Genomic DNA, 13880 nt, shown 5'->3' with positions numbered 1-13880 from the left:
AATTTGCGTTCGTTTTAATAAACGGCACCGTGACCCTGTGCCATCCGCCTGACTCTTCCTTCGGGAGGGAAAGCCGTGTTCCGCCTCAGGGCAGCCCTGACGGCGCCCCCGCACCCCGCTCTGCGGGGGGGTGGGGGGTGGGGGGTGGTTCTGGGGCCGGATCCCGGAGGGGAGAACCGGACCCGGGCGGGGGGGCGTGGGGAGGTGCAGGAACCGGTCTGCCCCCACACAACTCCGCCCCTGGGGCCTGGGGCAGGAGCGGGGCGGCACAGCCCCGGCTCCCCTGAGGGGCCCGCAGGGACGGGCGCGTCCCCGCCCCACAGAGCCCGCGCGGCTCCTGTCAGGGAGCGGGGGGGGGGGGGCGGTGGGAGAGGGGGGTAAGCGGCCGGAGGGGCAGGCGGCCGGAGTGACAGCCCGCTCGGCCAATCGCGGCCCGCGCTCGGTGCGGGAGGGTGGGACGCGAGGGGGCGGCCCGCGCGCCTTGACGGGCAGCGGCTTCCTCCAATCGCCGCTCGGGACGCGCGGGCGTGGGCCAGGCTTCGGCGGTGACGGAGACCTTCACGGGGAGCCGAAGGGGGCGGGGTCTTAGTCCGCGGCAGGAGCCAATCAGGCGGCGCCAGACGCCGTGCGTTGTGAGCGACGGAGCGACTGAAGAATCAGAACCCGGGATTCTCGTCTTGCCGTTGATCGACAGCCGGCTTATCCAATCAGCACCCGAAGCTCCGGCAAGGCGCGTGAGTGACGTCCCAGAAAGCCAATCAACCCCCGGATAGTTCAGGAAGCGAGCCCAGGGAAGTGGGGCGGGGCGGCGGTCTCCAACCGCCTCGGCGTGTGCTCTCAAGGCAGCATGCTGGGAGCGCGTGACGTCGGCCGGAGCGACAGCCGCGCCGGCCAATAGCGCGCGGCCTCGGGCCGCGCTCCACCAATGGGCGCGGGCAGCGCGGCGGGTGGGCGGCGCGGCGGCGCGGCCGGGTAGGGTGTGAGAAGTTAGTGGCGCTGCTGCGGTGCCGTGAGGGACGGAGACGGCTGGGCTCAGCGAGCGGCGGCGGCCCCGGATCAGCGCGATGCTCACGGACGGCACCGCCGCCCCCCTCGGCGACGAGGAGATCGATTCGGTCGCTCCCCGCGCGCCGCCCGCCGCCGCCGTCGCCGCCGAGTCGCCCGCCGCGGCCGGGCCCTCCCCGCTGGGGCTGCGGGCCGTGCGCCTCTTCGGGGAGGCCGGGCCCGGCGGGCCGGGAGGCCCCGGAGCGCCCGCGGCCGCCGAGGCCGCCCTCGACTTCAAGCTGGCGGCCGCCGTGCTGCGCAGCGGGGGCGGCGGCGGCGGCGGCGGCGGCGGCGGCGGCTCCGGCAGCGACGAGGACGAGGTGTCCGAGGTGAGCGCTCCCGTGGCCGGGCCCGGCCGCCGCTTCCTGACAGGGCCCGGCCGGCCCGGAGCGGGGGTCGCGGCCCGCACCACGCCCCCTCCTCCCGCGCCGCCCCGGGGCCTCGCCGTGGGCGGGAGAGGCCGCAGCGGAGCCGCGCGGGGGCCGGCGGCCGGGGCCTTCCGCCGCGGCCGGGAGGAGCGAGAGGGGCCCGGCACCGCCCGGCGGGCCGCGGGGAAGGGGCTCGGCCGCTCCGCCCGCGCCGTCCCGGGGCGGCCGGGCCCTCCGCTGCCTCCCGGCCCGGCGAGGCGGGGGGAAGGTGTGTGCCGTGCTGCCGCCTCCTGACCCCGGGGAGTGGCTTCCGCTTCGGGGGGGGGGGGGGGGGCGGAGGCGAAGCCGTCTCCGTACCTGGGAGAACAAAGTGAAGGCTCCGGCCCCCAGCCTCGCTGCCCTAGGCTCGGGAGGAAGAATCTGTAATGGGCACGCCGTTAAATGCCCGATAGATAGAGTTTGGCGGAAATAGAAATATTCTCTACCCGGCATCCTCTCTCCTGAAGGAAGGGTAGAGGGTAATGGAGGTGTCTTTGATCTTCCAAACCTGCAGAGAGTTTTAAGGGAAGGGTGTGGGAGAGGGACTGGAGCCTTATCCCAACCCAAATGGGGCTTTATTGGGCAGGTAAAATTGTATCTGGGGCTGCTTTGTGTAGCGTGGGGAGAGAAGGCTTTTATCTGTTCCTGCTGCCCACTTACTACACCAAAGGGTGAACCGATATTCTCAGTCACCTCCTTTAGAAAGAAGAATTAAGGATGCCGGCCACGAGCACAGCCCTTAATATAGTTTTAGTGGATGTCAGGAGAAAGTGGAAGCACTTGGAAGCTTGTTGCAGATCCAGTGGTTTGCGCTCCCGTATGCTTCTGCAGGAGGAGGAAGATGGTAGCCAGTATGAAACGTGCCATTTTGGGGGGGGGGCGGGGAGCAAGAGTGGTTACTTTAGTACGCGTCCCCATTTATTCTGAGAAAATAGAAGGAGGCAAGCCTGCATTTGCCCTTCTATATCTAAATTTTCTGCCTTCTGTTGATTATTCTCTTTTACCCAGTCACCCCCGAAGTGTGAACTGACAGGTCTGAATTAAAATGTGATTAAACTGATGCAGACCCACTTTTGCACTGTGTGGTTGCCTGACCAAAGTTAAAACTTGTGGTAACAGCAGGACACGGAACTAAACTGAAAACCTAGTGATCATGGAGATAAAACTCACGTGTGAACATTCCTTAATTGACTGACATTCCAAACATACGGCGATAAAGAAATCCATGTTCAGGTGCTTTCCTGTTTTGGGGAGCTGGAAGGCTTGTTGTAAGATGAATAGGATGCAATTAAACGTACGAGTTTCTGCCATCTAGGCTGTTTTTTTACTGTCTGTCCATTCACATTTTAAAGTATTCTTGAAAGCATGCAATGCTACTTACAGAAACTGGAAAATGATGTGAAATAAACTATACCGCAGTGTCAATGGCACTCTTTGCAAGATGAAAATGACAGAGTTCTGCTATGATAGCTTATCCCTTTTGAGCCTGCCCTATTATTTAAAGGACGTGAAGATTGAACAGCTAAAGTGTTCGCTAAGCACTCGGTTGGTCTTTTGACTATTGGCAAGTATTAAGATAGGCCATTATAAATAATGTCTGGGAGGCTAGCATTGAGGTTAAAAAAAAAAAAAAGGTTTACAAACAGTTGTTAAAGTAAAATTACTTGTTTGAAAAACATGAGAAGAGCTTTCTTATTTAAACCATGTCATCAAAATTAAATTGGAATTAAAACACTTGAAGAGTTCCAGAACATGGTTAGAGGAGTTGGACCAATCCCTAAAGCTGAAATTGCAGGGGAGTTCTTGGGTTTTGTGTTTCTGGTTTTGGAGAGTAATGTGTGGAAGAAATGTGGGTGGGAAGGATGCGCCTTGCATCTGTACAGCCTTGTTAGTTTTATGGGGTATGGTTGTGAGGACCCAAAGTGAATTTTCAGTTTTCTTTTCTTTGTACGAGAACTAAAGGAGCACCTGTTGCCAGTGTGTTGTGGGTTTTGGGGGTTTGGATTTTTTTTTTTTTTTGCCTTTTTGTTGTTGTTGTTTTGTTTTGCACAGAATGTTAGGGATTGGAAGGGACTTGGAAAGATCATCTAATCCAGTCCCAGTCCCCCTGCTGGAGCGGGGGATTTTGGTTGAACAAAGAAAATTAAACTCTTGGGATGGAACATTACAATTCTTGAACAGCGCTGTTTTGAAAACGTAGTGGCTGTTTGGACTGTGGTCTCGTGTCATGAGTCACTGAGTTGGGTGTATGGCTTTAGCTGCTACCACTGAGTGGAATTAGTGAGAACTAGAAGGGAGAATTAAATAAATAATGTGAGCATTTGCCATGCTGCCGTGATCTGGGCCCCGTTCTTTACTTTTGAAGCCATTAAATAATGGTACAATATTCAGTAGTCTGTGCCATGTCTGTACAGTTTTTGTACCCTTGTATTAGTCTGAGGGTAATATGCTGTAGCTCATTAAAATGGCAGATTAAGCAGAAAAAAATAATCAGGGAAGCGCAGGAAGAAGAGTAGAATGAAGCTTTTATTTAGAGAATGAAAAGAGCGATGCGTTTTCGCTGAACTTTTAGAAAATATATATATTGCATTTCTTTCTTCAGTTCTTGAAGTAGTTTACGGTGGGAGTACTGTGGAGGACAGTGAAGAGAGTGCGCTGTGTTTATCCTCTTGGTGCAAAACAGGTAGAGAAAAATGAAGCTTTCCGCTGTCCTAGCTCAGTGCTGGCTGATGGCGGTCACCGGGCAGCTGTTTGGTCCTGCGTGGATGAGTTGTACGAGGGCTGTAAGGTGAAATTGAAATGCAGCTATAGAGAATATTTTCTAGAATTACCAGTTAAAACTATCACATGCAAACAGAAACGACTGCAAGCTGAAGCACGCCTTTGGCCAAGGAAGGAAGAGACCAGGAGGCTTTCTGCTATTTCTGTGTAAAACAGAAAGGAAGCCATGGTTCTCCTGGGCACCTGAAGAAACTTTCACCAGTGGTCGCATGCTGAGAGGTGAGGTGGTTTTCACCTTGTTGTATGTAGTTGCTTCACTGCCTTCTAAGCTTGATCAGGGCTTGGATGCAGCTTGCAGCTTCTTCAGAGTTAAATTTTGGTGTACTTTTAAATATACTGTTGCCACTCCATGTGAATTTTGCTGGCACTTAAAGTGGTGCCAAAGGCGTGAGTATTAAGCAGCCTCCTTGATAATGGTTGTGAAGCCTGTAGGTCAAGGTGGAGGCATGCTGTCAGGGCAGTGAGTAATAGTGCGTGTATGTGAAGTTCACAGGGTCCCTGGCCGTGGAGGACTTCCAACCACAGAGCACGCAGGTTCTTATCAAATCCTGTCTTGGCAGAAAACTGCTGTGGAGACGTATGGAGCTGAAGCAAGTGATAAATACGGCAGTGCGAGTGCTTGCAGGATTGGGTGGTTTGATGATCTGTTGTAAAGCAAGCATGAGAAGCAAACCGCGCTGCCAAAGGTACCACAGGATCTTGGAGCTCTGTTTGACGAGTGGCTCTTGGCTGTGACCATCCATGTAGCGAGTCCCCTGTGTTCTGGGATTCGGGGCTTGGAGGCACGCAGTGGCAACCGTACCCACCTCTGTGGAGTCAGCTGAGCTCTTGGTTTCCCCTCTCCAGAGCAGGATGCCTGCCTCCACCAGCCTGCCTTACTTAAGCCTGTACCTATTGCATAAGCCTCTGGGGATATTTACATAAAGCATAATTAAAAATCAGACATAACCTCCCTCCTACAGTGAGCAGAATTATTATTCGAATGGCATGCATGCCAGATCAGTTCAGCACTTGGAGTTTTTGTTTGGGGCTTATTTATTTTATTTTTTTCACAAATATTAAGTCTTTTAATTTTTAAACTGGGTTTTGAATTCAAAGTAAATACTTAATTGGTTTGTTTTAAATTAGCAATGTAATTTATTAAAGTCATTGCTACGTCAGTGAACTTCTTAAGTGTGGCACTGCTTAAATGGTATGTACAATGTGTCTCTGACTTTTGAGGTTAATTTAATGCTTATAAATTTTAGTTTCAATGTGTTTAAAATAGTGTAAGGAACATTTCCTTGACAATAAGGAATAGAAATTCAAAAAGTTGATGCAAATTAGGTTGGATAACATTAGCCAGAAAAGCCTTTTCTCTGAAAATTTAGTAGTCGATGTTTTTACTATTTTTACTATCTCTTTCAAAGTTTGGGAAGTAAGAGATGGAACAAGATGGAAAAATTTCTTCTAGAATTATTCATTGATTAGAAAACATTGAGGGATAATGGGGTCAGGTTTCCGAAAGTATTTAGGTCCCTAATGTTGCAGGTAGCTGTGCAGTGGGTGTTCATTCATGCTCAACCTATTAGGCGTCTAATTCTTGAAAAATCCCGATGGGTAGCTGAGATACTTTGAAAGTCTGGCCTTAGGTAGCCAGAAACAATCTGTCTAGTTGTAGCTCAGGCTTCACGTTCAATAACACTTTCAAACAAACTGCTTTCTAAAATATTTTGTAGAATGCTGGTGTTCCTCTCGTGCAGCTTGACCCAGTTGAATACATGACCTAAAATAAATATCAACCTTTTTCTAATGATAGGTATAGAAAGTAAAGATGTGAAATACTACTACATAATTATATAAATATGCAGTACATCCCCTTGGTAAGGAAAAAACTACCAAATTTAGCAGAACATCTACATTTAGTTACAAATTTGCACATAGGTTTCACCATTCAGCTGGTTACTGTCTGGGGGTGCGCAGGATGGGTTCATTTAGGCATCAACGCACAACAGATTACAGCCGGCAAATGAAGAATTTTCATGTTCTGATTCGAATTGGGCAACCCGGCAGCTCTCCTCTGAAATTAATGCTGGGGTGCTCTCTTCTCTCCTGTCCTCATCTCAGAGGATTCTGAGCGTTAGGAGCAGCGGAATGATGCTGTTGCAGCATTGTCCTGTGTTGAGAGGTCAAGCCGTTCCTGGGATATTCCCTTAAGAAAAGGCTGGGTGTGGAGGGAAGGGAATTGTAAAGGCACTCCTTTTTTCTGTGCGCACACGTGGCCTGGCCTTTAAAGCTGTGAGCAGCTATGTTACTGGCTTGGCGTGCTTGTGGAGGGAGTTCAAACTGGGCTTTAGCCCCTGCAGGTGAGGAGACTGCCTGGCTTTGATCTGAGCAGGTCGCTTTGAGTTCTTGTGACATATGTGAAGGTACTTCAGAAGTGTTGAGCCCTTGTTGCCGGGGGAGGAGAAATGACTCTGAAACCGAGGAGAGCCTGACATGAAAAAAGAAAACTTTCTCAGGCTTGTTTCACACTTAAAACTTCCATCAAGCAAGAAAAGTAACTTCTACGTCTTGTTTGAGGGCTCCGCGGAGCTCAGTGCCAGGTAAGTTCTGAAACCTTGGCCTTCAGTAGGGTGCTTCAGTGTTGCCTGTTTGGGTACTTGTAGAGGTGTGGATCCAGCCAGTGCACACTATTGCAAATAACCTCCTAAAGTCTGCCTTAAAGCTCACATCTCTAATTGAAATGTCCGTTAATGGAAGAGTTCAGAAATCAGATTTGTTCAAGGCTCCTTTCAAGGTTCTTTTTTTTTTTTTTTTTTTCCCTCTCCTGGTAACTAGCCCTCTCTGGTTGTTGTAAAGGTGCAGAGGTTTCATTTTGCATGTTTTTGGAGAAATGCTGAGCAAGTGAAATTTATGGAAGAAATGCACCATATCACAGCATGTTGTCTTCCTTTTACTCTTGCAGCTCATTACCTAAAGTTAAGAAAATATTGATTCTTTGACACTTTAACAGATTTTTTAATCAAAATATTCAACAACTTTCTCACTTCTTGCAGTATTTCACATCTTATGTTCTGATTCGTATAGAAAGCACCAAAAATACAAATAGAAGAATTGGTCCTGTACTAGATCCTGCCATTTCTTGATTTCTTTTTATAGGATGCTATCACTCATTTATTTCTTGCCTTTTTCTTTTAGGAAGAAGTTATGCAGATAATTTTTCAAACTTCTTTTCATCTTTAGCTCTTCTAAAGTGTCCCCAACCTAGAAGTCCTAGGCTGAGTAGAGTTCCTCATGGTCGAGTTACTGTGTTGTGTTTTTCAGAGTATTCAGTGAGAATGAAAGTGTGTGGCTGTTCTGTCCAGGAGTGATTTTGAAAGTTACCGAACTGAATACCAGTCCACTGGAAAGAATCCCTAATCGTCAAGTAAAAAGTGGATGTTTTAGTGGGTGATGAACAGTGGGCCAACTGAAGAGCTCCTCTCTGATTTATTTTTTTAAATGTTTCCTGGGTGCTAAGCTTCATCTTGGGCTCATAAGTTACTCTCATTTACCTTCAGTAAAACAGATTTCTAATAAACTAAGAGTTTCTTCTAGGAAAATCCTTACCGCTGTTGAACTCTTTCCTTTCCAAATTCACAAATAAAGCCAATGGTTTCACGTGGCTGAGAGGCAGTAAATCCATCCTATTTCAAACCAAGGGAAGAAGAGGAGATCAGCTTTTAGGGCTGAATGGGCTGCCTGTCTTTGAGCCATGTTCTGTGATCGTGGCAGCTTCAGAGCATCACCTGTTGTGTGCGTGTGGTCATCGTCAGCGTGACAACATAGCAAGGGGGAAAGGGAGTCTGGGAAACGGATGCTTATCATTTTGGATTTCGTAGTTTAAACTCGATACCATATATGGAATGGACGTGCTTTAGCTGTTTTGCTAAAATAGTTAACTTTAAAGCCCTTCTGCTGCATCTGGAGTTTTCATTGGAGCCTGTTTTAGATAGGGGTCTGTGCTGTGCTATTCAGTATGATCGGTTTTTAAATGGTTAACCGATGGATTAGTAGTTACATTATGGTTTTTGCTGGTTTTGCAATAGCAGAGTTCACACAAGCTTTTTTATGCAGGCTTTGAGAAATGTCTGCCACTAGCCTCAGCTCTGAGAACGGTAGAAAGCCCAGTAGGATTTTCAGTTTGGTATGAGCCTCTAGATTAGCTAAAATGTAGTCACTTTAACTATTGAGGCCTATGTAAGAGAGAAGTTGAAATGGGAACAGATTATCAAATTATTAGAGCAGGCTGCATTCATCAGATCCACACGTATGATTCTGAGCACTGGAAAACCGTGTGTCCCTTTGGATTGATGAGAGACGTGAAAAGGTCACCTAAAGGTTAGTTAAGCTTTATTTATTAAGCTTATGCATTGGCATGTAAGGTGCTTCCCAAGAAGATGGCTTAGAATACTTGCCGTCTCAGTGGGCGTGGGCTTTTACACCAGCAACCAAATGCATGTGTTCATCTTCTGAAGTTTCTGTCACTTGATAAAATCCCAGGCATTAAGATGCTGGAGCAAAGATCCCGCCCCAAAAGCCCCAGCTACGTTGAAACAAGAAGGCTCTTTATACGTGTGTGTTTTATGTTTTGTAAGTCGGGACATTGAGTAACACCTGCTGTTTCTCAGATTGAGATGAGGAAAGAAGAAGAGCTATTTCTACAGGTCTGGTAGAAATAATAGGTGATAGGAGGGGAATCTTAAAGCAAGTAGTTACGAAGGAACACCAAAAACATGATTTAGAGTGGGCTGAGATAGAATACATGAAAGCAAGTAGTGTTTAGGGTAGATGATGCTGATTTTAAATGGTAAACTCTACTGGTCTTCAGCGAAGACTGTACATGTCATGAACAGGCAGGCAGTTTAGTAGCATTAATGTGAATTTTGACTAACTTCTTTGTCAGTTCCAGTTCTGTAAATGGCAGTTCCTTGTTGCAAAAGAATATTTTATTGTAAATTAGGAAAACTTACTTATTTTGTTTCTACTTATCAGACTTTGAATATTGGTGGCTACAGGTTAGTTTTTAATGATTGTGTGTTTTTTTGTAGAAATTAGTGAAATAACGGGCGTTTTCTGTTCTGCTATACATAGTTTTTTAATGTTGTCTGCCTCTTGTAACAAGAGGGCGCAATCTGTTCTGTGGCTTAGGTTTTTTTGAGGGCTAACTGGGGGTACAGTTGTGTCTTGGGTTTGTTGTTCTTGAACGGTGTTTTAATAAAAATGAATTGCAGATTTCTAGTTTGTGGAAGAACTGTAAATCAGACAGCTTTGTCTTATAGACAGAAAATATCTAATGTCCATTGATTGCTTAAGAGAGAAACTTACTGTTTACCTAAAGTGGTTAAATTTACGTGAACCTTGATGTCCGGCGTTTGATCGTGATTGGCTGCTTTTGCATTTTCTATTAGTATTAGCACAAGGAAATTGAAACCCTAGGATTAACGATCTCTAACATTGGAGAGTAGTCCCATAAAGCTTTAATTCTGATTTATTACTTTATCTGCATGTTTCAACTACTAGCCATAGTTTTAAGAGTTGACTGGTTCCTTTGGGTGCTTGGCTTGAGATCCTCTGGGGCCTGACTTACCAGAGGGAAGCTGCCCGGGGAATATGAGGCCCGTCTTACTGCTGATGCAGCACCTATCATGACTAAAGTCAGCTTCTGAAATCAAAAATTAATACTGACATCAGTTTCAGTGTGTGTGTGCCAGCACATCAAGAATATACCCCACAGTTCTATATGTGAATGTCAGATGTCTGTACCATACTTTGTGTCTGGAAGTCACTGCCTTTGTCTCCAGTGACACACCGTAAAGTTAGCATCGTGTCCATCTTTGTGTTACATCTCTAGCAGTGTTTGCAAAATGAGCCGGTATTTTGAAAGAGGCTTATTACAGTCCAGCTCCTCTAGCTCCTAGTTTCATTTTGAACACGAGCCAGCAGTGTGCCCAGGTGGCCAAGAAGGCCAACGGCATCCTGGCTTGTGTCAGGAGTAGTGTGGCCAGCAGGACCAGGGACGTGATCGTCCCCCCCTGTACTCTGCTCTGGTGAGGCCGCACCTCGAGTACTGTGTTCAGTTTTGGGCCCCTCACTACAAGAAGGACATGGAGGTGCTCGAGCGAGTCCAGAGAAGGGCAACAAAGCTGGTGAGGGGTCTGGAGAACAAGTCTTATGAGGAGTGGCTGAGGGCACTGGGGTTGTTTAGTCTGGAGAAGAGGAGGCTCAGGGCAGACCTTGTTGCTCTCTACAACCACCTGAAAGGAAGGTGTGGGGGGCTGGGGTCAGCCTCTTCTCACAGATAACCAGTGATAGAAGTAGAGGGAATGGCCAGGGGAGGTTTAGGTTGGAAATTAGGAGAAATTTAATCTCAGAAGGAGTGGTTAGTCGTTGGGACAGGTTGCCCAGGGAGGCGGTGGAGTCACCGTCCCTGGGGGTGTTTAAGGCAAGGTTGGACGTGGTGCTTAGCAACGTGATTCTTTAGTGGGTGACATTGGTGGTAGGGTGATGGTTGGACCAGATGATCTTGGAGGTCTTTGCCAACCTTAATGATTCTATGATTATCCGATAATTGCTTAATATATATTGGAATAAAGCTGTCTTTTTAGATAACCTAGCCTCATTTTAGTCAACTTGATGTTGTAGTTGGAGCTAAATAGAAGATGATCTGTTGGAGATTAAGAGATCATAGTGACTTACGATTTCTTGAGCTGAATTTTTTTAACTGAAGAAACTGTCTTTAGAAATTCAGTTCAAGCCTACCAGAGGGGGTATATGTCCTTAATTATGGCTGCATTGTTATTTATGGTGATTACATGATGATCTTATGTGTTGACTCTGAAGTACTTCTCTGAAATGCTTCTTTTCTTTCTCTAGCTTTGAAGTGCCAAGAACGTTTAGAGTACTGAGGTCCCACTGAAAAGTTTTGTGAAAATACCCATGTTCCTGTATGTTTTCCTCCTCTTTTACCTGTTCTCTAGAAAATGAAACTGTAATGGCAGGATTATACCGTAGCGTAGGTGTAAAAATATTTGGCTGATACTGCTGGGTTCTGGGAAAGCAGTGTTGAAAGGTACTTCGTAAAGTAAGCCCAAACCAGACCTCTTGCTGGTATGAAGCCAGGGATGTGGTAGTGTTCTCGAGTGCCACACAAGTAACAGTCCTTCGTTTTGCTTGCTCCTTGGGCTGATTATTTTGAGTAATTTTGAAGGTGACATTCTTTAAATGTGGAATCCAAGGGGCTCCATGCCAAATTTGAAATACAAACTCCTTTACAGTATTAACTTAGTTTTATCACAGAATATTAGGGATTGGAAGGGACCTTGAAAGATCATCTAGTCCAATTCCTGTGCTGGAGCAGGAACATCTCGATCAGGTCACACAGGAACATGTCCAGGAGGGTCTTGAAAGTCTCCAGAGAAGACGACTCCACAACCCCCTGGGCAGCCTGGTCCAGTGCTCTGTCACCCTCACCGTAAAAAAGTTTTGTCTCCCATTTAAGCAGAACCTCCTACGTTCCAGCTTACACCCATTGCCCCTTGTCCTACCATTGGATGTCATCGAGAAGAGCCTGGCTCCATCCTCCTGACACTCGCCCTGATATGATACCTGCTGTCTTATCGGTACTCCCAAAAACTTTTTAAAGTAGGAATGATAGAGTAGTAGTCAGATACTGGCATTCAGTGTAATAAAGAACATGGCAGTGTAAAGTGAGAGGTAGGATTTAGCAAAGACAGCAATATATTTTAGTGTAGCTCTAATACAGCACGGTACACTTTAATTATGGAATACCAATAGTTTAAATATAGGTGATCTATTTCCATTTTGTAACTTTGAACTTTCAGCCTAACCTACAGGCCTGCGTTAACCCTAAGGAAGCCCGGGTCCATCTATGTATTAAGACCCATTTGAGACTTGTCCAAATGGAATTGTTATAGAAATAATTAGGAAGATACAGAAGAGAAAATAATTTCTAATTTCTAACGCAGAAGAGAAAACTGGGTTAGTAGTTCATTTGCATTGTAATGTTGCTTAGGAGCCCCAGTCACAATGCTCGGCTCCTCGGTATTGTAGGCACTGCAGATGCAACGCGAGGATGCTTGCTACCCCACAAAAGTGTTCATTGTTCAGAGTGTGTCTGGACAACTCAAGTTCAAGGATGTAATTTTGTAGCTCTTACACTTTTCATAAAGATACTCCTCCTGGTAGTTTGGCACACATGAAAGCTGAAGCCGCAATGGGCTGCGTTCGTATGCAGCAGGAGAAGGAAAGAATGGTGCTGGTACAGCTAGAAGAGGAAGCTTTTCCATCGTGTGGAGCCTGGGTCAGGAACGGGCTATTAGTGAACAGTCCAGGCTTTTCTGGAAAAAGTACTTTTGTCCGTAACCAGCAGCTTGGTTCTTGTTGGTGTAGAAATACCTTTTTTCTTTTTTTTAAAGAAAAGTCATTTCAATGTAGTGTAGAAAAGATCAGTTGATATTTGATGTTAGAAATATAATCCCAGTCCTGTATATCATTGCCAATTTTATAAGAATTGCTGGTGTTATTTTGGATGTTAGTGCTTGCAAAGTTGTCTTTGTATACCCCGACCTGAGGTAAACTCAATCGTGGTATTAACGTATAAACACCGATGTAGCTGAGTCCAAAGATCTGTGAATGTGGCTGTTATGGAGTGAGCAACCAGGAGTGTAACTGGATCTGCAGAGCTGTGAGATCGCTGCAGGCTTTGGCAGAGCTTCAGGAAAGCTCCATCATTTCTCTGGATGGATGTGAAAGATCACGGTATGGTGAGTTGCACTGATGTTTAGTGCCCTGTCCTCAGGTCCCACACAGCTAGCAGCTTGCAATGCTGCTTGGAGTTTTTGATCGGGAATTATTGCTCGTTGTAATTATTTTGGGAATTAGGATGACATGTTGAATCCATGTATTCCTAAGGAGTCTTTCCAAATAAGATGCTTATCAACTACTGCTGTCCAAAGCAGCTCAAAAAATAATCCAAGAATAGTGCAGTGACCAGTGACTCTCTCACTTTGCCTACAGATCTCATTAGGGTGAAGTGGAGCATCTAAATTTTGCAACATGAGCACTCTATGAAGTCTTCCTGAAATATGTGTGGTGGTGGTGGTTGGTTTTTTTTTGTTTGTTTGTTTGTTTTTCCCCGTTTATTTGAATTTAAAACTTGTTGGATATATTTGGTACCATGTGGTGGTGATGTAACCATCACAGGTCACTTTCATTCACAGGTTGTTAAGGTCGTTTCTTACTCTGCTGATAGCGATAAGGTGTCCAGCTGTGCATCCTCTGTAGCCATGTCTGAGTGGGAAACTCTGTCCCTGTACAGAAGCATCACATATTCTGACTTGAAAATTCATTGAAACCCATTTTGAAAGATTGGCAATGGTGCAGTTGCTTAAACAGGTTGCATGTGGATTTTCACTATTTTCATGCTCACCGTACCCACAACACAAATACATACATTATTAAACATGAAAAAAAAAACTCAAAACCTAAGGTTTGATGCTGAACGTGTGCCTTTGCATAGGATATCGTGAGGCTGAAGGCTAAGCTTGCCAGAAGGCAGTTTGAAAGTTTCTGGAGTATTTGTGTGGCTGCTTCAGTGGTAAGTAG

General features: G+C 46.5%; 1 protein-coding gene across 1 annotated transcript in view; it reads left to right on the top strand.

Moving 5' to 3' along the window:
• Positions 1-965: 965 nt before the first annotated feature.
• Positions 966-13880, top strand: part of LOC121077618 (ankyrin repeat and KH domain-containing protein 1-like) — a 119608-nt gene continuing 106693 nt past the window's right edge. Inside the window, 1 exon segment of the mRNA XM_040572954.1 lies at positions 966-1373. Coding sequence (XP_040428888.1) covers positions 1065-1373 — 309 coding nt within the window. The 5' untranslated portion in view covers positions 966-1064.

This window comes from Cygnus olor, chromosome 14 (assembly GCF_009769625.2).
Source record: "Cygnus olor isolate bCygOlo1 chromosome 14, bCygOlo1.pri.v2, whole genome shotgun sequence".
Taxonomy (NCBI): domain Eukaryota; kingdom Metazoa; phylum Chordata; class Aves; order Anseriformes; family Anatidae; genus Cygnus; species Cygnus olor.
This window is presented reverse-complemented; position numbering and strand designations above follow the sequence as displayed.